Below are 26,372 nucleotides of genomic sequence, written 5' to 3'. Positions count from 1 at the left end.
TCACTCCTCAGTTTATAGGCTCTGGCAACATTCAATTTTTGGGAGTAGGTTTCTGCAACACTATCCCAGATTTCCTTAGCCGAGTTCATCCAAAGATAGTGTTGACTAATCTGTGGCTGCATTGAATTCACAAGCCACCCAATCACTGTGTAGTTCTCTTGCATCCATCTCTCATAAGATGGATCATTCTCTGGGAGAGCTTTCTTGCTCCTAGAAATAAACCCCCATTTTCCTCTGCTACAAATATGGATTTTCACTGATTGTGACCATGCCAAGTAGTTAGTCCCATCAAGTTTAACTGTAGTTACAGCCAACATTGAATCGGCTGGGGTTCCCAAAGTCTGTCCATATTCAATAGCACTCTTGCTTTCAAGGTCCGAGGAATCCATCATGCAAAGGCTCCAATTAAGGGTTTAATAAGTTTTCCAAGGTACAGGGAATCTTGATGGACTTAGTTTGAGCTGAATCGGCAACAACAACCAGCTCACAAAAAATAGTTCAGTCTTGATAACCGTGACAGTCCAGCTCGGTGGTTGCATTTTCTAAAGTAAGAAATACTATTTCAGCCTTCAAGGGATAATCAACTAACCTCCAAACACAAAGTATTTCAAGTCCCCAACAACCGTTGTCCCAAAGAGAAGAAATAACAATCCACAGTCCTTAAGAGGCCTTTTGACAATCACTCTGTGTGCAGTAGTTAACACCCTACTGTTAACTAATAAGAACCACTTCAATAATGTTTTGTATAGGTCCAAGACAAAGGCTGGACAGAATTTTTGGACTAGTACCACTGAGTCCAAATCAGTTTCAGCAACTTGACAGTCCAACAACAGCCGAACTGTACTCCAAAACAACCCAGAAATCTCTGAGTTGAATCAGTCCAGCAACAACCGAACAGTAGGGCAGAATGGAGGAGGGTTTCGAATACTTTAACAGCCCTCCCAAGCAACGAAAATAACCCAGCAATAACTGAGATAACTTACAGTAAGTGAATCTCTGATTTGAACTTCAAACCAGGCCGAACACCTTTCTCTCTGATTTCAAATCAGGCCGAACACCTTGCTCTCTGATTCTTCCTGGTCACCGAACTATTCTCCAAGTGTGTAAAGACTTGGGCACCCTTCAATGACCTCCAAGAACCAGGTGAATGAGATTAAACTTCCAGCCCTAGAACATCCTCATAAAGTTGGCTGGACTAGAACCACATGAGGGTCACGCCAAGCTTTGGCCCACTCTGATACCAAGTTGAAAACAGTCCTCTTGAAGTATAGGACTGCTTGAGATTAGATGCAAAACCAGAAAAATGAACAAGAGAAGATTAAGAAGTTGAGAGAGAGAGAGAACTGGCGGCAATGAGAGTTAGAGAGTGAGAGGTTCGAACTAAACCTCCCTCTAACACTCTAAACATTTTATTAAGTTAATCTTTGAAATATTACACAGAGGCCCTTGAGTGGGCAAGAAATTACAAAAACAGAACATTACAGAGTATGGGCCCAGAATAAGGCCCATTACAGAGGGAAACATAAACATAACATGAAATGACAGTTTATGGGCCATTCGGCCCATCTCCTCTACAGCTACCTTCTCACTAAAGCCTCCTTCACAAAAGATCATTAGGTCATCTGCAAGCTAAAGGTGGGTGACTGGGATTTGGTGTCTCCCTATTCCCCAACCCCTAATGGCATCTTCACTATCAGCCTTAGTAATGATCCTACTAATCACATCGGCTACTAATGTAAAAAGAAAGGGTGAGAGTGGATCCCCTTGCCTGACACCCCTACAAGCTAGAAAAAAGTCCCTCACCACACCATTTACCAGAATGGAGTAGTGACAGGTATTGGTACACCTAGATATCCAACTACACCACTTGTCCCCAAATCCATAGTTTCTCATCACCTCTAGTAAAAGCTCCAAGTCTACCAAGTCATTGGCCTTTTTGAGATCCAATTTACAAATAAAGCTTCTTTGCCTAGACCTTTTCATTTCCTCCACACACTCATTTGCAATTAGGATCTAATCTGTTATTTGTCGCCCTTGAATGAAGGCCCCCTGAGTTTCACTAATGATAGAAGGGAGAACTGTTTTGATCCTCAAAGAAAGCACTTTAGCCAGAATTTTATAGATGCTTGTCACAAGACTAATAGGCCTGTAATCTTTTGGGTGGTTGGCGCCAATCTTCTTAGGAATCAAGGCCAAAAAAATGGCATTGATTCCAGGGCTTATTACATGATTATCTGCAAATTCCTTAAACACTTCAACTAAATCCTCTTTCAGCACCTATGGGCTTTTATTACAAGAGCCACATCCTTAAACACTTTAGTTGTTGTCTGAGCTGCTCTGACTCAACTGGATAGTGAAGTTGGCACTTCAGCCTCCTCATCTCAGCTACCAGCTACAACATCTGCTACTCCAACTAAAGCATTTATTCATTCAGGTGCAAGGGCTTCAGCATATCATACTTCAGCCCCAGGTAACAATGAATCTTGTTGCGTTATACATTCAGGTGCATCTGACCATATGACTGGCTTATCCTCATTATTTACTACTTATCACTTATCCTCTGGCAAAGACTAAGTGCCCATTGCTGATGGTTCCCTCGTTCCCATTTCTGGCAAGGGAGACATTAGATTGTCTGATGCCATCTTCTTGTCCTCAATTTTCATGTTCCTAAACTTAGTACTAATTTGCTTTCAGTTAGTAGCATCACTAAAAATCAAAATTGTTCAATGACTTTCTTTCCTGATCAGTGTGTTTTTCAGGATATGGAGACAAGGAAGGTGATTGGGATTGGCCATGAGACAAATGGAATCTACCTGCTTGGAGGGCATTCACATGGGGAAGAAAAAAAAAAGTGGGGAGGTCATTAGTTTCTCAATTTGTGAGACAAGTTATGCTTTGGCATAATTGGTTTGGTCATTTGCCATTTAGGTCTTTGAAGAGTTTATTTCCTAGTTTGTTTAATTCAGTTCAAATGTCTAGTTTAAAATGTAAAAGTTGCGAACTTACAAAGCACTGTAGAACAACCTATTCTTTAAGCAATAAAAGTAGTATTGCTTTTGAAACTGTGCATACTGATGTTTGGGGGCCATATCTCATATTCAAATTACTGCTATGGGGGATACAAATATTTTTTTTTTGTTTTATGATGACTACATTTGTTTCTTATGGGTTTATCTTATGCGCTCTCAAGATGAAATCCCTACCCTGACTCGGATTTTCCATCAAATGGTTTTGACCCAATTTGGGATCAAAATCAAAATTTTCAGGTCCTATAATGCTAAAGAGTATTTTGCAAAACCATTGGCTTCATATTTCCTTGACCATGGGGTTATCCATTAGAGCACCTATCCCCATACACCTCAGCAAGATGGGGTTGCTGAGAGAAAAAATAGGCATATATTAGATGTGGCAAGAAACATTATGCTGAACTCTAATGTTCCCACACGTTTTTGGGGGGGTGCTATCCATATTACTGTGTACCTCATCAATCGAGTTCCTTCACAGGTGCTAGAGATGAAAATTCCATTTAACCTATTATATCCCGGATGTACTTGCTTTGTTCAGATTCTTGGGCCTCATCACTCCAAATTTGATCCTAAAGCCTCAAATTGTATTTTTCTTAGGTATGCACAAAATCAAAAAGGATATTGCTGCTATGAAGCTATTTCTTTGAAATGGTTTGTTTCTATGGATGCCACATTCTTTGAGGATGTATCCTACTATCATAGAGTTTCTTCTCAGAGGAATGTAGTGAGGAGGGTTGTCAAAGATGCTGGGATTTGAGGGTGTATCATAGGCGGTGGAGGCAGGTTGATTTCGGTCATCAATAGTCCAGGCCAACTCCAATTTCCTCTATGGCTCTAGATCTAGGTACCACACTTCCTTTATCTCCCACTACAGATTCAATACCTCCATACCTCCCATTGTTGAACTTTTTCCTCATCCTTTGGATGATCTTGATCTTCCAATTGCAGTCCGTAAAGGGAATCATTGTTGTACCTCATCTACAACTCATTGTATTTCCTAGTTTTTGTCTTATGATCATTTGTCTCCTTCATAAGTCTTTTTTGTCATCTATTGTTGTTATTTCCATTCCTAGAACAGTGCAAGAAACCTTGTTAGTACTTGAGTGGAAGGATGCAATGAAGATAGAGATGGATGCTCTTCTAAAGAACAAGACATGGGAGTTAGTTGATCAGCCTAAAGGGAAGAAACTGGTTGGGTGTAGATGGGTGTTTACATTGAAACATAATGCTAATGGCTCTATTGAAAGATATAACGCAAATTACTTGCAAAGGGGTTTAAACAGACATATGGCATAAACTATTTGAAGACTTTTGCACCAATAGCCAAAATGAATACTATAAGAGTTTTACCATCCATTGTAGCAAATTTCTCATAGCCATTGTTTTAGATGGATGCAAAGAATGCCTTCCTCAATGGTGATTTGCAATAGGAGGTGTATATGGAGTTACCTCTTGGATTCTATAGTATAGAAGCAGGGAAGGAGGTTTGCCAGTTGAATAAAGCCATATATATGGACTGAAATAGTCTCCAAGAGCATGGTTTGATGGATTTAGACAGACCCTTAAAAAATTCGGTTAGCCCAATCAGATCACATCCTTTTCATTAAGAGAATAGATTCCTCCTTGACTCTACTTGTTGTATATGTGGATGATATTGTGATGACAGGGAGTGATACCCGTGAGATTGACTCTCTTAAGCAATAGCTTCACCAAGAATTTGAGGTCAAAGATTTGGGAGAACTATGATATTTCTTGAGAATTGAGATAGCACGGTTTAAACATGTGATTTTTGTCTCCCAAAGGAAGTGCGTTCTCGATCTTTTGGAAGAAACTGGAAAGCTAGGTGTTAAACCTGCTGACAAACCTATTGAACAAAATCATAAGATAAATGCGGAAGGTGGAGAGCCCCTTGAAGACAAGGTTATGTTTCAACGATTGGTTGGGAAACTCCTTTATCTTTGCCTCACACGACCAAACATTTCTTATGCAGCCAATGTTGTTAGCCAATGTATGTATTCCCCCAGAGCCACTCACCTTCTTGTAGTTGAGAGGATTCTTGCTTATCTGAAGAGATGTCTAGGCAGAGGCATACTCTTCAAAGATAATGGTCACACGAAAATAGAAGTTTACACAGGTGCTGATTGGGTAGGGTGTGTTGATGACAGGAGATCCACTTGTGGATATTGTGCTTTTGTAGGAGGAAATCTTGTCTCTTGGAGAAGCAAGAAATAAAATGTTGTTGTTTGTTCCAGTGTTGAAGCAGAACACAGATCTATGGAAAATGGTGTGGCTGAAGAATTATGGATGAGATCCCTATTTGAGGAACTGGGCATTGCTTATGAGAAGCCCCTAATGTTATATTGTGATAACCAGGCCGCTAATAACATTGCTCACAATTCGGTTCAACATGACAAAACTAAGCACATTGAAGTGGATCGATACTTTACCAAAGAAAGAGTTGCTTCTCAAGAAGTGTGTCTTCCATATATTGTCTCTGACATACAGCTTGTTGATCACTTCACTGAGGCAGTCCCAAAGAGGAAGTTGGATACAGATTTATGCAAGTTGGGAATGATTGATATCTACTCCCAAGTTGAGGGGAGTGTAGAGTTGTAGAGCAATAATATGTTATTTATGTTGCTGTTAGCATGTTATTAGTGTCAGTAAGTTAGTTATTTCAGTTAGTTTTCAGCTGTTGTTTATTTACTATGCTTTAAACTATTAATATAAATAGTTGAGTGGGGGCGGCAATGTGTTATTGACCCACACTCTTTTCTGAATTCTCTTCTCTTTGATTTCTCTCTCTCTCTCTCTTCTTTTTCTTCTATTCTCTGAATTTTTTCTTACTAAATTCACATCTAGAGTAGGACTGATTACAGTTTCTACAAGACAAGATTTGTCGTTAAGTTTGATTCTCAACTAGCCGATTGCTTAACCAAAGGAGTCACTTGATTGAAGCTACAAACAATTTGTGCAAGCTAAGGATGTATAACATTATCACCTTTCTTTTTTTTTTGTTTTTTTTTTTTTTGGGGGGGGGGGGAGTGTTGAAGGGCACCTATTTATGGGCACATTTGTTCTTTTGTCTTTTATATCAATCAAGGGTATTTATGAAATTTTTTATATTGGTATTAAACCTAATGAAGCAAGCCAGAATTTAATTAAGTGGCCTTCTAATAAAACCTTTTCTTCTTAGTCCTTCCTCTTATTCTTTTCTTCTTCTTTAAACCCTATTCTATTGCCATTTTCACTTGCAAGTAACCTTAAAAAAAAAAAAGAAAAACTGAATTCTTCCTTGACCTTCCCTGATTAATGTGTTTCTCAAGGCCTACTCAAAGAGGACAATTGGGTATGGCCATGAGATAGATGGCATGTATCTTCTTGGCATCACTGCTCCAATTTCTTCATTGTGTCAAAGTTTGCTTTATGAATAGTGTTTTGGCAAAGTCTATTGATCGAAGAATGTTGTGGCATATCCAATTGGGTCAATTATCTTTCACCGTCCAAGTGTTTTATTTCCATTGTTGTTTAATTTGTTTGATTTGTCCAATTTACAATATGAAGAGTGTTCATTATCAAAGTATAGTAGAAATTCTTATCTTTTAGTAATATAGGAAGCAACATTCCCTTTTTTGTCCATGTAGGGACCCTATAGTGTCTCTTATATAAGAGGTTACAGTTACTTTCATTGTTGATGAGTACTTATATTTTTCTTAGGTATAGTACACTATCTAAGAATGAAATCTCTCATTTGGTTCGTCAATTTAACTAGATGATATTAACATAGTTTGACACTCATGTTAAGATGTTTCGCTAAGAAGCTAATGAAAACATTGAGACAGGTCTTGCTAGATATTTTCTTGATAATGGAATTTTCCGTTAGAGTTCTTGTGCATATACTCCATAACAAAATAGGGTAGTAGTTCTTGTGCACAGAAATTGCCACATATTTAGGTTTTTCTTGTTATGCAATGTTTAGTAGTTATCTTCATCTTCATTTTTGGGATGATTCTATACATGCTATATATTTCATTAATAAGGTTCCCTTTAGGGTGCTAGGTCTTAAGACTCCTTTCACTGTTCTTTACTCTAGTACAAAAAGTTCCATGTTTCTTTATGTGTGCTTTCTTGCATTTACTTTGTTCATGTTTTGGGTCCTCATAGGTCTTCATAGGTCTAAATTTGATCTTAAGGCAATTGAATGTGCATTCATAGTATATGAATTTGAGCAAAAGGGATATTGCTATTATAATCTAAATTTTGGGAGGATATTTGTGTAGGGGCTTTTAACCCTTAATCGGATCTTTATTTTATTGGGCTTGTGGAACCTATAGGCCTAATTTTTTCTGTTTATTGCTTCTGCCTAATTAGGGGCATGATTGTAATTTCCTCCTTTGTATCAATTATTATAAAAGATAGTGGGCTGCACCATTCCACCCATAGTGGGAGCGGTTTCTCCTATCTCCTCTCTTCTTCCTTCTTCTTTCATTCTTCTATTCCTCTATGTCTTATTTATCATCCATTAAAATTAGATTTTTGTTATTTTATAAAAACAAGTAGGTGCACTGCTCCTAGAAGAATGCAAATGGCATAAAAGGTTGGAAACATACATTATGATAAAGTCATCAATTAACATCTGTAAATATTCATCTTATAAAAGATAATGAAGAAATAAAAGAAAAACACAAGCATAGTGCATGTCACTTACAAGAACATCTTGACCAATCCAGGCATATGATGCCTGCTGTTTTACAGCCCAAAAAACTGCAAATGCAATACAAAAGGGTAATACTCCTAGAGATAGAAATGATACACTCCCAAGAAGGGGAAGGTTTACAGTCTTCTGCCCACAGTTTTCGGATATCCTGTTTGGAGAGTAGAAGGTAGAAGAGGGAAAAACAGAAAATAATGTAAAAAAAAAACGAAACAAAAATAAGAAGAAAATAAAATAATGTGTTTGGATTTTGGGAATCGAAACCTATGGTACACAGAAATCTTTCCAATGTCTAGCATACTGGTGCTGGAAATGATACTTTATTTGGTATGGAATGAGATATTGTATTGACACTTCTAGAAATGCTCTATAGCATTGATGCTATTAACAAATCATAGCATTAAATAACCAGTATATTTTAGAAATTTAATTAAATTTAGCAAGAAACTTTCTTGGGAAGTGATGTTAGATTCAAAAATACAAAAACTAGATATTAAAGAATGGTACAAGCATGTTGTATAGATACCATATCCATATCTTTCTTCTGGATTATAGGAAATGGAGAGTTGTATCCTTGTTTTCTATATACTTGTCTGTCTTGGTATCCATTTTTAGGCATCATAGGTGGATGCTCAAATAAAATCCACTCAGAGCAGAATCAACCGTCTTTGGGACAACTAGAGACCACCAGCTGTTGGACCAGTATAAGAATTTTGACTATATGTTAAAACAGTGGAATACATAGCAAAAAATACGATTTTCCTTATTTTGCATGATTCCTGTTGAAAGCGAAACTATAAAATCTGGAAAACAGAAGATTCCATTTCTCCCTTTCTGTCCCACTTTACAATTTTCATTGTAATCCAAAAAAAAAAAAACTTAATAGAATGTATAAAAGAAAATATAACTTGAGGCTTACCTTAGGACCAGACTTACAATGACCATATGCATTCCCTGAAAAATTTTAACATTTTCAAACAAGTGTCATTGAGAACATTATTGAATGAATTTATCCTATGTTAAACAGATGAAAACATAGGTTATTTTCACCTAATGAAGTAATCACTCACAAAATGCATTGATTATCCACATGTCCAATTAATAGAAAAGGTCAGTACATCTTTGCTCATAAAAAATTCAATGTTAGTTGCAAACTAAAAGGTTTATTGTTATTGTTATTTGTTATAAGGCAATAGAATGTAAATACAATGGAATATGTAGAAACCCTTTGGATAATTCTAGTGCAACATGGGTCTCCACTATACAACAATAAAGCTCAGTTCTAATTGTATGCAAAAGGAAGTATTTGGGAGTCTACAGTTAGGAAACTTGGTACTGAAGAACCAATCGTTGCTAAGGAAATGGCTATGGTATTTTCCTTAAGACACTGACAAGTTATATCTGTTAGACAGTTTTGTATGCCCTTAGCTTCAATCAGAATGATGAACTTTATGAGTTTATTGTAAATGAATAAAAGTGCATATTTGATTCATGTTCCCTTGATATGTTTCTGTGTAATACCCTTAAACTGGACACTTAATGAGACTCGTGTTAGTTTAGAATGTTCACAGCCAGTGGGTCGGTCTGGGGAGACCTATCCTGACAAGGCTGACACTGTGGTGCCACCAAGTCGGTTGGGGTGGCCTGTCTCAGCTGCCAGGGTGAGACCCTAGGCACATACAGTGTAGGATTAATTGAATCTTTGAACTGGACCAGATTTCCAGTATTGCCCTGGACCTTGGAGATTGATGGGCAAAATTGGAAAGTTACACCCGACCCCTAGACTCGATTATGATACTGCACTAGGTGTCGGATTGGGCTATCTTTGATGTACCATTCAGTGAGATCCTTAGCGGGGGTCAAAACCTGGGTATGTTGGGACAGTCCGAGAATTCATCTGAGTGGGTGATCATAGTGACAGGATCAGCCCCTTTGTCGGACAAAGGTAATGATCGGGGATGCACTCTCACTGATGGAAACCAAGACTGTCGGCAGCCGATTTCAACCGTTGAGATTTGTTTTGCAAAATATATTTTATATGAGATATAAAAGTATATATATACTATGGTTTCTAAAATGTTTGCAAGAAGGTTTTAATTCCCGGGATCCATATAAGTAGAGAGTGCAACACTGTTCCTTGCAGCCGAGGGAGAGGTCCTCTTTTGTCGGGCAGTGTATGATCATTATGGGCTAAGAGGTTGTGTAAGACCATTTACCTGATGGGCTAATCTTGAATTTGCCCACAGTCCCTGGGTGTTACAAGGTGGCTTGGCCCAGGGACCACTTAGGGTAAGTGTTGGGCCCATAGAGCCCATTTGATGGGTTTCAAGGGGTGCACTGTCTTTAACAGTGTATTCGGCCAAGCCTTATAACAAAGGCTGGGCCGAACCCTTGTGGCTGATGTGTAGATTAATGCTTGGGTCTCACGCCATACAAGGAAGCCCAACTGGGCAACAGTTAGGAAGGTTAAGTGAGCACATAAGCTTAATGGGCCTAAAGCCCATTTCGAACTGGGCCATCTATTTAGTTAATTAAAAGGGCGAATTCTAAGATGGATTAGCAGATAGGATAGGGTCAAGACCCTATCCACTCAGAGAGTCTAGATCTGAAGGTGATTCAGATCTAGAAACATCCTAATGAGATTAGGAGAAAGCTAATCTAATCTGCAGATAAGATAAGGATTTATCTTTATCACCTGAAGATAAGGTTGATCCAAATATGATTTGGATAAGCAGCTCCTAATGGGATTAGGAGCTGATCCTTTAGATTAACAAAAGAAGGGGGGGCGACAGCTTTCAGAAGACATCCAATCAGATTTCCTTTAGTGCTGAAATCACAACAAGAGAGAATTCTGCACCCTGCGAATACTCTCTTGCCGCCTCCCTGTTCTTGCCGCCCTATTTGCCAGTTCAATCTCCAGTTGTGGAAGAAGTCAAGATTGGATCTTGACATCAATTCTTGGAGGAAGAATTGATTGGAATCTGTGCTCACGTGCCATCCTGCTGATTCCTGCGAAGGACAGAGTTCTTGGAGAAGAACACTGCTGATTCTGCTCCATCCTGCACTGCGCCATTTTCAGTGGGAGCAGTTTTTGGATCTATCCTTGGGCGTGAACACTTTCGTTGGGGGATATTATTTCTCCGTATCAGGTATAATCCTCCCCTACTCTTTTTGGTTCAGATCTGGTTCAGTATATGGTTCAAGAATGATCATTTTAAATATGATTTTCTAAATAGGGAATGCGATTCATAGTTGAAGGGAGAAAAATTATTGAAATTTGCCCCCTAATTCCAAAATCTTCGGGCGTCCATACGATGGATCTCTCATCCTTTCAATATCATAAAGTGATTATTAGCATTCACAGGTATGTATCAAATGGATGGAATACTGGTTTAAATGCAAGAGCCACATTGGAATCACCTCAGAAGGCAACTTTGAGTATGCTTCCTATTATTTAGTTTAGACAAGAAGGAGAAGAAGAGAGTAGAGGTGAAAAGAAAGAGACAAAGTTTTGAAATTTTGAAGACAGATCTGGCAGTGACCTCTTTGATACTTATTTTAGGTGGCCTAAAATAACATGAAATGACATAAATTCCATAGGGTACTTATAAAGAGCCTTATGACACTCCCCCTCTAGTTGGTTTATATATGTCATTCATCCCCAACTTGTTTCAAAGATCATCAAGTCGAAGACTTGTAATACCCTTAGTGAACACATCACCCAATTGATCACTTGAACTTATGTAAGGAGTGCAAACCTCTCTTTCAAGCTTTGTTTGATGAAATGTTTGTCAACTTCATTGTGCTTCACCCTCTCATGTAATAATGGATCGTGAGCTATGTTAATAGTTGCCTTGTCACAATAAAGGGACATAGGACTAGGTGTAGAAAACTCAAGTCACCAAGTTTCCCCCAACAAAGGTACAATAACCCGTAGTGGACCTCCTATCATCAACCAACCCAACCCAATTTGGATATACATAGGCCTCAACTCTTACATGTAAATGTTTATAAAATAAGGTACCTCTTCCAGGATATTTCTTTAGATGTGGATGTAATCTGAAAAGCTATACTCGAAGTAGCAAAGAAGAGAAGAGAACCACAAAACTGAAGAGAATGTCGAACTGTACTAGGCAGTCGACCAGTCTTTTATTTATAGATGAATATAGTACAAGGTACAAGAAATTACTGGGATGCCCCTGATTAGTGATGGGACACCTAGATGACTGAAATCACTAAATAGGATTAGGCCCATTAACACAGGCCCAGTTACAAGATAAGTTAAACATAAGACTGGGCTAATAAGAACTCTTATCAGCCGAACATCAATCTAACATTCTAACACTCCCCCTCAAGCTAAGCATGGATATCAATCATGTTTAACTTGCCAAGTATGTCCCTGAACTTTGTTGATGCCAGCCCTTTTGTTAATACATCTGCAATCTGCATCTCTGATGGAGTAAAAGGTACACAGAGTTCTCTAGAAATAATTCTCTCTCTGACAAAGTGTCGATCAATTTCAATATGTTTTGTCCTGTCATGCTGTATGGGATTGTTGGCAACGTTGATAGCAGCTTTATTATCACAATACAGCTTGAGAGGACCCTCAGTCTTGATACCAAGCTCATTAAGGAGAGTCCTGAGCCATAAGAGTTCAGCAACCCCGTGTGCCATAGCCCGGTATTCTGCTTCTACACTTGATCAGCCACAACATTCTACTTCTTACTGCGCCATGTGACTAGGTTTCCTCCCAAGAATGTAGAGTAACCTGAGGTTGATTTTCTGTCTCCAACAGACCCAGCCCAATCAGCATCAGTGTAGGCTTCAATTTCGAGTCTGTTATTTTTTCTGAATAGAATTCCTTTCCCTGGGCAAGTCTTCAAGTATCTGAGGATTCTTTCCACTGCTCTCATATGAGGGGTCTTTGGTGAGTGCATGAATTGACTGACAACATACACTGCATAGGCAATGTCTGGCCGAGTAAGGGATAAGTATATCAGTTTTCCTACCAACTTTTGGTACCTTTCCTTATCACAGTATTCCTCACCCATTGATTCTTGTAATCCCTAGCTTGGTTCTATTGGAGTGTTTGCTGGCCTGCACCCCATCATGCCTGTTTCCTCTAGGAGATCTAGCACATACTTTCTTTGACATATGTAGATTTCTTCTCTTGATCTAGCAACTTCAATTCCAAGAAAGTATCTCAGATTTCCCAAGTCTTTGATCTCAAATTCTGAAGCTAAGAACTCCTTCAGCCTCTTCATCGTTTTCACATCATTTCCAGTAATCACCATATCATCCACATACACAATGAGTGCTATAAGTTTGTCATCCTGTCTCCTTGTAAACAATGTATGATCTGCACTGCTCTGAGTGTACCCTACTTTCTTCATGGCCAAACAAAGTCTCTCAAACCATGCCCGGGGAGATTGCTTCAAACCATATAATGCTTTCCTTAGTTTACATACCTTCTTCCCAACATCATATCCAGGTGGGGGTTCCATGAATACCTCTTCATGAAGATCACCATTTAGGAAGGCATTTTCACATTCAGCTAATGAAGTTCCCAAGAGAATTTTGCTGCTAGTGACAGTAGAACCCTGATTGTGTTGAGCTTTGCTACTGGGGCAAATGTTTCCTTGTAGTCAATTCCTTCCTTTTGTGTAAATCCCTTTGCCACAAGTCTGGCCTTGTACCTCTCAATTGACCCATCTTCCCTGTGCTTTACTGTGAATACCCACTTGCACCCAACAGTGCCTTTCCCTTCTGGCAGGTCCACCAATTCCCACGTCCTTGCTTTCATTAGGGCTTTCATCTCCTCATTCATGGCTTCTTTCCACCTTGGATCAGATGCCGCCTTTGAATACCTGGAAGGGACACATACAGAGGAAAGAGCAGACACAAAGGAATGATAGGTAGGGGATAAGTGTGAGTAAGAAACATAATCAGCTATGGGATGCCGAGTGGTACAAGAACGAACAGGCTTACAGAGAGCAATAGGAAGATCCAAATCTGAATTAAGTGAGTCAGAATTACCTTGGACTGCAGAGACAGATTGATCTGAGTTCAACTGGTTGCAATCATGAGGTTGAGGGGCCTTCTTCCTTCTACTGTATGTAAGTATCTCTTTCTCTTGTTTACTGGAACCTTCAGAAGCATCAGCCGAATCTGGAGAAGCAACTGGCACAGTGGAAGTCTCACTAGGTTGACCCAGAATGTTACAGCTAGTAGTAGTGGAAGGTGATGAAATGGGAACAAAAAGGAAGGGAGAATGAGAATCCTCTTCCAACCCACTACTCTCCCCCTGAAGAGGATTCTGAGAAGACTGGAAATAGGGTTGAGACTCAAAAAAGACTACATCCCTGGTGACATATTTTTTCTTGGAGATAGGATCATAACACTTATACCCCTTCTGCGTAGGAGAGTATCCCAAAAATATTCCCTTTGTAGCCTTAGGATCCAGTTTTGTCTTCTTTGGATCATTCACATGTATGAAGCATGTACAGCCAAAAACCCGCGGGGGAAGAGGAAATTCTGGAAGAGTGGGACACAAAACAGACAAAGGGGTCTTCATACCCAGTACCTTGGATGGCATCCGATTTATCAGGTATGATGCAGTGAGAACAGCTTGAGACCAATATTGCTTGGGCACATTGTGCTGGAAAAGAAGGGCTCGAGCTGTCTCCAATAGATGTCTGTTCTTGCGTTCAACAACCCCATTTTGCTGAGGGGTGTAAGCACATGATGATTGATGTAACATGCCTGCATCTTCCATGAATGAGTTCAGGGATCTTTCAAAGTATTCAGCTGCATTGTCTGAACGGAATTGCTTGATCTTTTTATCAAATTGTGTTTCAACCATCTTGCAAAACATCATAGTTATCCGGGGAACTTCATCACGTCCTTTCAACAGATAAATCCAAGTGCACCGAGAATAATGGTCAAAAAAACTGATAAAGTAACGGAAGCCATCAATGGAAACAATGGGTGAAGGACCCCAAACATCAGAATGAACCAAATCAAAAGGGGCTTGAATTTCATTACTAGAAATTGGATACATTGATCTACATTGTTTTGACATTTGACACACATCACAAATTAAACTCTAACTCGGAATGCCCTTACATAATTCGGGAAACAACATTGCTAAGGAAGAAAAAGACAAATGACCTAGCCTAGCATGCCACAAGTGCAGCCTAGCTATTGACTTCACACTTTCCGGACTATTAGTAGAACCTTGCAAGGCTGAGCTGACATCTTCATCAAAATAGTAGAGGCCCCCATACTCATGACCACTCCCAATCGTTCTCCTCGTCAATCTGTCCTGGAAGACACAATGAGAAGGAAAGAAAGTTATACTGCAGTTCAAATTTTTCATAAGTTTTGAAACAGACAACAAATTTGAGGTAAGACTAGGAACATGTAAGACTGATTTAAGAGAGAGATCCTTGCTTAGGTCAACCACCCCTTTTCTAGAGATGGTGGAGAGGGACCCATCAGCTACTCTCATCTTATCCTGGCCAGACAACAAATGATATGTAGAAAATAAGGAGGACATATGTGTCATATGGTCAGTGGCTCTGGAATCAATCACCCAAGAGGTAGAATTAATGGAACTAGATGCACTAAATGCAGAGGTTGTACCTGATTTGGAAGAGAGGTGGAAGCTAAAGAATTGTTCTTTAGACGGGCTAATGCCCGGCTGAGAACCTCTACCTCACTAGCTGTGAAGCCCGAAGTACTTGGTCTAGAGGAGTCGGCAGCCTGCCTTGCGGTGGAAAATGACACTGTTTGAGTACTCTGTGAGTTGTCACTACTGTTGTTGGTGGCAAGATTCCCACTTGCTGTATGGCTCTTATGTTGCCTTTTGTCCTTTCTCAGAGCAGCTGGCTTCAGATGAGGGTACAAGACCCAACATTTCTCCTTTGTGTGTTTCTCACCACCACAATGTGTACACTTGAGAGACTTCTTGTCTGAAAATCTATTCCCCTTAGTGGAGACTAAGGCTGAATGTTCTCCAGGTAGTTCTGTTGACTGTGTCTGGGAGTCAACTTGCATCTCCTTTCTCCTTACTTCTTCATTCCTCACCAGGTAGTAGACATGGTGAAGTTCAGGTAATTCATCTCTCCCTAGAATCTGTGACCTTATACCTTCATATACAGGGTCAAGTCCCGCCAAAAACTTGAAGGCTCTGCCCTCCTCAATCTGCTTGTCATGCCTCCCCTTATCATTAGCATTTTCCCAATCCAAAATCAAATGGTGGTCAAGCTCTTCCCAGAGGCCTTCCAGTGTTGCAAAGTAGGTTGCCACGGACATGTCTCCTTGCCTTAGGGCTGCAATGTCTTGGTTCAGCCTGTAGATTCTAGCATTGTTCTTTTTCTGACCATATGTCTTAGATACTTTCTCCCAAATTTTAGCAGCTATGGGGAAGTGATGAACAGTTCTGGCCACCCTAGGAGTCATAGAGGCCAGCAACCAAGACATGACTGTGGCATTTTCCTTGCGCCACATGGTGTATTCAGGACTGCCAATTTCTGGTTGTTTCTTGTCTCCATCCAAATAGCCTGTGAGCTCACGAGAGGTAATGAATAGCATTGCTGAGACAGACCACTCTCTGAAGTTATACTCATCTAGCAGCACACTTGTAATCTGCAAGCTGTGCAGATTAGGGTTTTCCAGGTTTGAGGACCTTGTAACAGGTCTGTTATCTCTAGAGGAAACTTCACCGGATAGTGAGGACATCCTGACTTCAGTCCAAGAGTTGTTCACAGTGCTGTAGGTGGTTCTGTTTAGGACTGGCCGAAGTGGTCACAGTGTTCACAGTGCTGGTAGAAGTGTTCACAGTTCGGGTACTGTGCAGTGCTGTTTAGGACTGGCCGAAGTAGCAAGTAAGGGGCTGTAACTGAACCAGTTCACAATGCTAGTAACTGAAGTTACTTCAGTTAGGGCTTGTTCTGCGACCTGAAGTAACTGTGCAGTGCAGTAACTGAAGTTCACAAAGTAGGACTAATAACCGACCTGAAGAAAATCTGTAACTGAAGTTACCACATTTTTGCGCAAGTCTTGCTGGGGCACGAAGCTGCAACTGTAGAGAAGGCTAAGTCTTTACCACTTGTTCTGCACAAGTCTTGCTGGAGCACGAAGCTGCAACTGTAGAGGAAGCTCTCCCCCTTTCGGCTAGTGCTAGGACTGCTAAAATCAGTCCTCAACTAGGTCTGTCCTATACAGACCTCTCTTAGTAGCCCAATAGCTACTATTTGCTGGAGATAATCTAGTAGGACATCCACTTCTGGGTCTTACTTCCCTTGAGTCCTACAACCGAGAGAAACCCTAGGTTCGAACTTGCTTTACTCTCTTACACTCCTAGGTCTTCACTGCAGCAACCCAGAAAAGGAAGAGAGAAGATGAAAAGACAGCAAGAGAAGAGAGTGCGCCTGCTGAAACCAGGAAGGAGCTAATGCTCTGATACCCACAGAACTGAAGAGAATGTCGAACTGTACTAGGCAGTCGACCAGTCTTATTTATAGATGAATATAGTACAAGGTACAAGAAATTACTGGGATGCCCCTGATTAGTGATGGGACACCCAGATGACTTAAATCACTAAACAGGATTAGGCCCATTAACACAGGCCCAGTTACAAGATAAGTTAAACATAAGACTGGGCTAATAAGAACTCTTGTCAGCCGAACATCACTCTAACATTCTAACAGTGGAATTCTACCACTCCTCATCCCATGGGAGCCAATGGTCCCATTGCCTAGGATTGTCCCTTGCAAGGCACTGTACATAAGTCTCAAGGCACCTATTAATGACCTCAATTTGACCATTCTTCTGAGGAAGATAACTAATGGATGTATTGAGACTAAGACCTTGTAGCTTGAAATGTTCATGCCAAATACTGTTCAAGAAGGTATGGCTATGATCCAAAAGAATGGCCTTGGGCATAACATGGAAGTGGGTAACTTCCCTTGTGAATGTAGTTGCAATTGGAGCAGCACTATAGGGATGTGTCAAGGGGATAAAATGGGCATACTTTGATAAAAAATCCACAACCAATAGTACAATAGAGAAGCCCTTTTGACTTGGGTTGGCCCACAATGAAATCCAAGGAGATTTCATACCAGACGAATCCAGGTATTTTAAGAGGCTGCAAAAGCCCAACAGGAGATTAGGACTTGTATGTTTTGTCATTGATAGATAGGGAGAGAGGCATAAAATTGCTTGATGGAGCATTTCATTCCCACCCAAAAGTAATGGGAAGAAATTCAGCGATATGTCTAGAGGATGCCTAAGTATCCCCCACCAGAGAGTTGTGGTATAGTTGCATAAGCTAGGGCAGATGTACTGATGTAGAAGAAAGAACCAGAGGATCTTTATAGAAAAGTTGTGCTCTGCACCACTTGGGCCCACTAAGAATGAAGTAGCTGGAGACTTGGATCTGTTCACCAACCTGTGAGGAAAGGAAAAGGGAGAATAAGGAGAGAAGAAGAGATAGGAAGTAAGGGAGGAAAGTTAAGAGAATAATCTATCTCTCTTGACAGCCAACCCTTTAGTACTTCTATTCATTAATGACAAAATTACAACTGATTGGTAGTTAACTATACTGGTCGATTGTTAACAATAACAGTCGACTAACAATAGTAGATACAATAGGAAAAAGAACAAAACTACTTTAAAATTTCCCCTCAAGCTAGAGAATATATATATATATATATATCATATCGTTCCAGCTTGTTACAAATATATTCCATCCTTGACCGACCTAGCTTTCTGTGAAGAGATCAGCTACTTGGTCTTCTGATTGATATATGGTGTGATAATATCCCCACTTGTTACTTTCTCTTTCACAAAATGGCAATTAACTTCAATATGCTTCGTTCTTTCATGAAACACTGGATTTGGTATAAATATCAACATGTCAGGTACTAGTAACACCCTTGGTGAAGATATCACCCAACTGATCAACAGAATTCCACTTCACCATCTTCAATCTTCTCACGAATGAAATGCTTATCCACTTCAATATGTTTTGTCCTCTCATGCGTCACAGGATTGTAGGCAATATTAATCCTTGCCTTATTATCACAATACAATAATATTGGATCTTGAACTTCAAATCCCAACTCCATTAACATATTCTTCAACCATAACATTTATGCTATGCCATGTGCCATGGCCCTATACTCAGCCTCCACACTAGATCTAGCAACCAAGGCTTACTTTTTACTTCTCCAAGTTACCAAATTACCTCTAACAAAGGCACAATAACTTGTGGTAAATCTTCTATCATCAACTGAACCTACCCAATCAGCATCCATAAAAGTCTCTACCCTGAAAAGACCATGCTTGGAGAAGAGAATACCTCTACCAAGGAACTTCTTCAGGTACCTAAGAACCCTCTCTATTGCAACAAGATAAATGGTTCTAGGGTGATGCTGTAGAGAAGAGAAAGGGTGGTTTTGTACTTTTACTCTCTTTGTTTGTATATTATTAGGCATGTATATAAGTGTACAGCCTTGTACAGATTTGTCTTATTATTTATTTTGTAAGGACAATCTCGTCCATTTACCTTTTAATATAAATTTATCTTTTCTGGATTGGATCGACATTCAGATCAACCCTAACAGCCTTGGAGTTGTCTTGCTACTCTCTTGCTGGTTTCACTCTTACAAGTTAACATGGTATCAGAGCGGGTTATTCTCTGATTCATCTTTAATATTTTCAGATTGTTTGGGCTTTCTTTATCCTTGCAATTGGTTATAGACTGATTTTATCAATCCAAGAACTAGTTTTCTCTGTTCTGCGCAACCAGCAAGAGAAATCCTATTAGATTTCTATTGAAAGACTTCAGTTCGTGATAAAACTTCAAAGGAAGTGTTGCCTGGTCCTGTTCTCCATATTCTGAAAGTTCCATCAGCTTCGGACAAGGATTGAAGGAGATCTATTCATCTTTTCTTGGCGGCGGCAGTCTTACTTTCCTTTTCTGGACTGCGATTTCAGATCTGTCTTTCTGTGTTTTGGACATCTTCCTTCAACTGTAAGAGGTTTTATTTCTTCTCTTTTAACTCTTTCGTATTGGTTCATGTGATTCTAATGCTTGCTTCAGTTGTTTCTTCTGTGTTATGTTCACTATGGGACTTGAGAAGAGTGGAATCATTTTAGTAAAATTTGATGGAAGCAACTATGCATTTTGTAAAATTTGATGGCTCTACAGCCATGCCCGATGCTGGTGATGTCAAAGGATTAAAACAATGGAAAACTGAGAATGCACAGCTTGTGTCTTGGATCTTTGGATCTGTCACCGTGGAAGTTAGTATCCCAATGAGGGGACTCAAATCTGCCCATGACATGCTTGAATATCTTAAAAAGGTGTATCAGCAATCAAAAATGTCTAGGCAATATCAAATTGAGGTAGATATATTTTCCTATGCTCAAGGATAAATGAATTCAAGAATACTATGCTGGTTTCGTGAACCTATGGACTAAATATGAGTTGGTTCACTTTGGAGATCTATCTACAGATTGTTGTGTAAAATCTATGAAGAGATATTTTGATAAGAGGAAAACTATGCAATTTTTTGATGCACCTCAAATCTAATTATGAGGCAGTGAGGTCAAGTACCTTATCTAGATAAGATTCTTGGAGAGGTTAAGAGAGGAAATTCGGCTCCTTACTCGGTCTTCTCTTGATCAGAAGAAAGAACAAGGAATAGATGTTGTTTTTCTGGCTACCAAAAAAAAGGGAAGAAGGATTTTTCGAAATTGCAGTGCTATGAGTGCAAGGAATTTGGGCATGTAGCATCTCACTGCAAGAAGAAAAATTTTGCACCTACAGTAAACAACAGGGACATATTATTGTGGAATAGGCAACTAGGCCCCTCAAGAAAGGACAACATAAGGCTTATCAAACTTCAGCTGAATCAACTGATACTTCTTCCTCCTCATCAACTCTCAAAACTGATTCACAAGGCACTTTGACTAAAGACAAGATTCGTGAGCTTATGTCTTCGGCTATTTCCTCAGCTTTTTCTACTATCAAGATGGTTGGTAAGTTTTCTTACTTGTGTTCTTCCCCTTCTCATATGTGATTAACTTTGGGGCCTCAAATCACATAACTAGGGCTTCCTTTGGTCAGTCTCCTAAACCTTACACTTCTGCTAGTGGCATTGTTACTGCTAATAGTGATTCTCTTCCTATATGTGGTTGTGATGATTTATTTCTATCCACCTCTCAGTCTACTCCCTTGCATCTCCCCAAAACTTTTTTAGTGCCTAAGTTGACTACTAATCTAACTTTTGTTGAACAACTTGTTGATGATAGAAACAATGTCTTGTTTTCTCGTGATGGTTGTTTTATCTAGGACCAACACAGTGAGGAGATGGAGGGGAAGGGGCATAGGCTTAGGAGGTTGTTTGCTCTAGAATTTGAGAATAAGAGAGCTTCATCGTATTCTTATTTCCTATCTACTACTTCTAGTTTCTCTACTACTTGTAATAACGTGTTGCACTTATGGCATAGACGTTTGGGCCACACTCATGCTAAAAACATAGACCAGTATAAAGCTTGCTTGGTTGCTCAAGGCTACATGCAAGAATATGGGATTGACTATGATGAAACTTTTGTTCCAGTGGCTAAAATGACAACTATCTGCTTACTTCTGGCTACTATTGCTCTTAGACAATGGACAATTCATCAGATCAATGTCAAGAATGCCATCCTCCACGAGCATTTACAAGAGGCAACTTACATGAAACCACCTCCTGGATACTATGATAACACTTACTATTCCTTTTCTTCTCATGAATATGTTGATTTTCTATACTTTAATATGAAATTTATACTTTTCTTATGAAAATCATGAATAATTATTAAAGAAATATGGTTATGGTACCTAGGGAACTACCCTAGGATCTATGTTTCTAACATAAAAAATCCATCGCCTAAGAGATGCCTAGGTGCCCGCCTAGGCGACTAGGCAACAAGGCACCCCCCAGTCTCCTAGCCTCGCCTTGGCGCCTTGAAAACTATGACTAAAAATATAACCAAATACAATATATCTCTCAACAAACCCCCTTAAACTCAATGTGGGAAAACCAGCTTGAGTTTGCAAGTAAAGATGTTGAAGCAACCTCCATGGAAATAGGTTTACTATTGAAGTAGCAACCATGATCCTTGAGATGTTGAAGGGACCTTTGAAACAACAACTCACCGATACACAAAGGAAGTTTCACACGTTCACCAACAAAGTTATCACCACACCACAAACCATTACCAACTCACAAACATCCACAACTTGAGGCATCACAGCCTCTTTCCCAACTCACAAAACACCAACTCACAACTACAGCATGAGGCATCAAAGCCCCTTTTCCAACTCACAAAACCACCACTAACAAACAACCACAACTTAAGGCATCATAACCTCTTTCCCAACTAACAAAATCACAAACAACCACAACTTGAGACATCAAAGCCCCTTTACCAACTCACCAATTCACAAACAACCACAACTTGAGGCATCAAAGCCCCTTTTCTAACCAACCACCAAAAAAACACAACATGAGGCAACAAAACCTCTTTTTCAATTCACAAAACCATCATCAACTCACAAACAACCACAACTTGAGGAATCAAAGCCCCTTTTTCCAACTCATAAACTCACAAACAACCAGAACTTGAGGCATCAAAGCTTCTTTTCCAACTCACGAAACCACCACCAACTCACAAACAACTGCAACTTAAGCCAAGTAGACGAGTACTACCACAGTAGTCAACTACTATCAGTATCCTACTCCTATAGTCGACTACTACACAAAGAGATTTTGTAGTAGTCGACTACTATCAGTATCCTGCTCTTGGTAGTTGACTACTACATGAAGAGATTTCGTAGTAGTTGACCGGAACACCGTCAACAGCTCACAAACTCACTTATCACACCACTATTAAACTCTTCACAACAACTAGAACACCTTCACAACAATCGAAACACCTTCACAGAAACCTAAACACCTTCACAACACCCAAAACACCTTCACAACACCCAGAACACCTTTGCAGCAACCGAAACACCTTCACAACAATTGGAACACCTGCTCTGATACCATGTTAAACAACATAAAATAGTTCTGATACCATGTCAACCAACATAAAACAGAATAGCAATTCAAGGAGGAAACAAGAAGAAGAAATAGAGAAACACCAAGGTGTGATGTGGTTCGGCATCAATGGGAGGAGAGGAAACATATCCATTATGAGAACAAGAGATACAACTCTCTCTCTCTCTCTCTCTCTCTCTCTCTCTCTCTCAAACTCTTACTCTCTATCTCACTCACTCTTCTTCACTCCCTAATCTCACACAACCATCCTTGGTGAGGCAATTTCATCCTTGGTGAAGTACCATCCTTGGTGAGGCAATTTCATCAAATGGTGTTAACACAGTTTGGAACAAGAATAAAGGTGTTCAGATCAGAGAATGCCAGGGAATATTTTAAAACACACCTTGCTTCATATCTGTTAGAATATGGTGTTGTCCATCAGAACAGTTGTTCCTACAGTTCACAGCAGAATGGTGTTGCAAAAAGGAAGAACAAACATATTGTTGAGATTGCAAGAAGCATGATGATTACATCTACAGTTCCAGTTCGGTTTTGGGGTGATGCAGTCTTCACAGCAGTATATTTGATTAACAGGGTGCCCTCTCGTATACTTGGATTCAGCACCCCATTCAGTCTCCTTTTTCCTGAGGGAGAGATGTTTCATATTCCTCTTAGGGTGGTTGGGTGTGTCTGCTTTGCACATATCCTTAGTCCTCACCGCTCGAAGCTTGATCCCAAGGCAAAGAAGTGTGTCTTCCTTGGATATGCAGAAAATCAAAAAGGGTATTGCTGCTATGATCCAGTCTCTAGGAGCCAGTATGTTACTATGGATGTCACCTTTTTTGAGTCCACATACTTCTTCTCAAAGAATCCTTCTCAGGGGGAGTGTTTTGGGGAAGTGAGTCAGCAGTCTATTCCTCTCCCAGTTCCAGCCCCTGTGTCTACTCCTGTGCTTGACCATCCTGTGTGACCTACCTTACCACCTCCTTTGCGTCCTACTTCTTAGCATTACTCACGACAGAGACTTCACAAGGAGGTTGATTCCACTACAGCAGAACTCACTTCACTTCCTGTTGGTTCCTTGGAGACTCCAGATTCAGCTAATATGGATTCAGGTATTCCTCTTGATCCCGCTACTGTTTCAATTCCCATTGATTCTACTAATCTTGTTACAGATAACCTAAATCTTCCTATTGCTCTCAGAAAAGGGAAGAGAAAGTGTATTGCTCATTGTATCTCACAATACTTATCTTACAATGGACTTTCTCCTTCCTACCATGCTTTTCTTTCCTTTCTTGACTATGTGTCTATACCCAAGGGTGTTAGTGAGGCTCTCTCCAAACCTGAGTGGAAGACAGCTATGTAGGAACCATATGAAAATCCTTAGATGATTCCATAGTCTAACAAGACACCTTTTCACCAACCAAAAATGACTCCCAACACTTTAATCGATGTTCCAGACCCAAAAACCAGGTTACCATACGGTTAACAACTAAAGGAAGCTCGAAAAAACTAGGTTGGCAACAAAATAAAAGGAGAAAAAAATCTCCCAAAAATCACACAGTGCTCAGAAAATTATGGGACCACTTCCTGTCAATCCCAAATTGAAAAACGACCCGAACGATCTAGGTTTTACAACAAAAAAATATCATTAAACTTGTTGTACATGGCTCGACATCAGATCTAGAATTTCTGCGATTTTTTCCTTAAAAAATCTACCAAAAATCATAGAAGCTTCATATGATGACAAGAGTCATAACAAAATTTTTCTAAAATTAGGGCGAATCAAGCTGTGCTGGTTTCATAGACTGTCGACGGCACCTGTACGGACTGCTGAAGTCATCCAACGACAATCTGACGTTAGCAGTTTGCCTCTGGGTAGGAGATCAGCAAAGAACAACTCCCAGATGCTTCTACCCGCTCCGATACCAAGTTGTATGTGACAGAACAAGAATTGGAAGAAATTGATATCTCCTTCAACTGAGAAAATAGTACATATATATACAACCTTGTAGATACTAAAATACGAAGAAAATCTAATTCCTATAATCAAGCTATTCCTAATTGGGCTAATACTCCATAATTACAGCCTATGATTACAACCTATAATCTCGTAACACTCCCCCTCAAGATGGAACATAGATGTCAATCATGCCCAGCTTGTTACAAATATAGAAAACCCGAGCTCCACTAAAAGCTTTTGTAAAGATATCTCCTAACTGCTCTCCAGTCTTCACATATGCTGTAGAGATCAAGTTTTGTTGAATTTTCTCACGAACGAAATGACAGTCTATCTCAATATGTTTAGTTCGTTCATGAAAAACTGGATTCAAAGCAATATGAATCGCAGCTTGATTATCGCACCATAGCTTCGCTGGAACTGAGACTTTAAGACCGACCTCAGTTAAGAGTTGAGAAACCCACATAACCTCACACGAAGCTTGTGCCATTGCTCTATACTCAGATTCTACACTAGATCGCGACACCACATTTTGCTTCTTACTCTTCCACGAAACCAGATTACCACAAACAAAAACACAATAGCCAATAGTCGACCTTCGATCAATCTTGGGACTCGCCTAGTCCGCATCAGAAAAACACTCAATATTACTGTGACCATGATTCCAGTACAGTATCCCCCGTCCAGGAGCTCCTTTCAAATAACACAAGATTTGTTCTAAGGCTGCCCAATGATGCACTGTAGGAGAGGACCTAAATTGACTTACAATATTAACTGAGTAAGCAATGTCAGGACGAGTCACTGTGAGATAGTTCAACTTTCCAACTAATCTTCTATATTGTTCATGTTAGACGGTTTTGTATGCCCTTAGCTTCAATCAGAATGATGTACTTTATGAGTTTATTGTAAATGAATAAGATACATATTTGATTCATGTTCCCTTGGTATGTTTCTGTGTAATACCCTTAAACTGGACACTTAATGAGACTTGTGTTAGTTTAGAATGTTCATAGCCAATGGGTCGGTCTGGGGAGACCTATCCTAACAAGGCTGACACTGTGGTGCCACCAAGTCGGTTGGGGTGGCCTGTCTCAGCTGCCAGGGTGAGACCCTAGGCACATACAGTGTAGGATTAATTGAATCTTTGAACTGGACCAGATTTCCAGTATTGCCCTGGACCTTGGAGATTGATGGGCAAAATTGGAAAGTTACACCCGACCCCTAAACTCGATTATGATACTGCACTAGGTGTCGGATTGGGCTATCTTTGATGTACCATTCAGTGAGATCCTTAGCGGGGGTCAAAACCTGGGTATGTTGGGACAGTCCGAGAATTCATCTGAGTGGGTGATCATAGTGATAGGATCAGCCCCTTTGTCGGACAAAGGTAATGATCGGGGATGCACTCTCACTGATGGAAACCAAGACTGTCGGCAGCCGATTTCAACCGTTGAGATTTGTTTTGCAAAATATGTTTTATATAAGATATAAAAGTATATATATTATGGTTTCTAAAATGTTTGCAAGAAGGTTTTAATTCCCGGGATCCATATGAGTGGAGAGTGCAACACTGT

The 26,372-nt window shown here is 39.9% G+C and overlaps 1 protein-coding gene across 1 annotated transcript in view; it reads right to left on the bottom strand.

Moving 5' to 3' along the window:
- Positions 1 to 26,372, bottom strand: part of LOC104588916 (signal peptide peptidase-like 2) — a 140,151-nt gene that overhangs the window by 75,212 nt on the left and 38,567 nt on the right. Inside the window, exons 7-8 of the mRNA XM_010247040.3 lie at positions 8,660 to 8,694; positions 7,735 to 7,891 (exon numbers count right to left, since the gene is read on the bottom strand). Of these exons, the coding sequence (XP_010245342.2) occupies positions 7,735 to 7,891; positions 8,660 to 8,694 (192 nt within the window). The remainder of the gene's footprint in view (positions 1 to 7,734; positions 7,892 to 8,659; positions 8,695 to 26,372) is intronic.

This window comes from Nelumbo nucifera, chromosome 3 (assembly GCF_055504915.1).
Source record: "Nelumbo nucifera cultivar China Antique chromosome 3, China Antique-T2T, whole genome shotgun sequence".
In the NCBI taxonomy this organism is placed as follows: domain Eukaryota; kingdom Viridiplantae; phylum Streptophyta; class Magnoliopsida; order Proteales; family Nelumbonaceae; genus Nelumbo; species Nelumbo nucifera.
The sequence above is the reverse complement of the archived record's forward strand: the minus strand, read 5'-3'. Positions and strand labels throughout refer to the sequence as shown.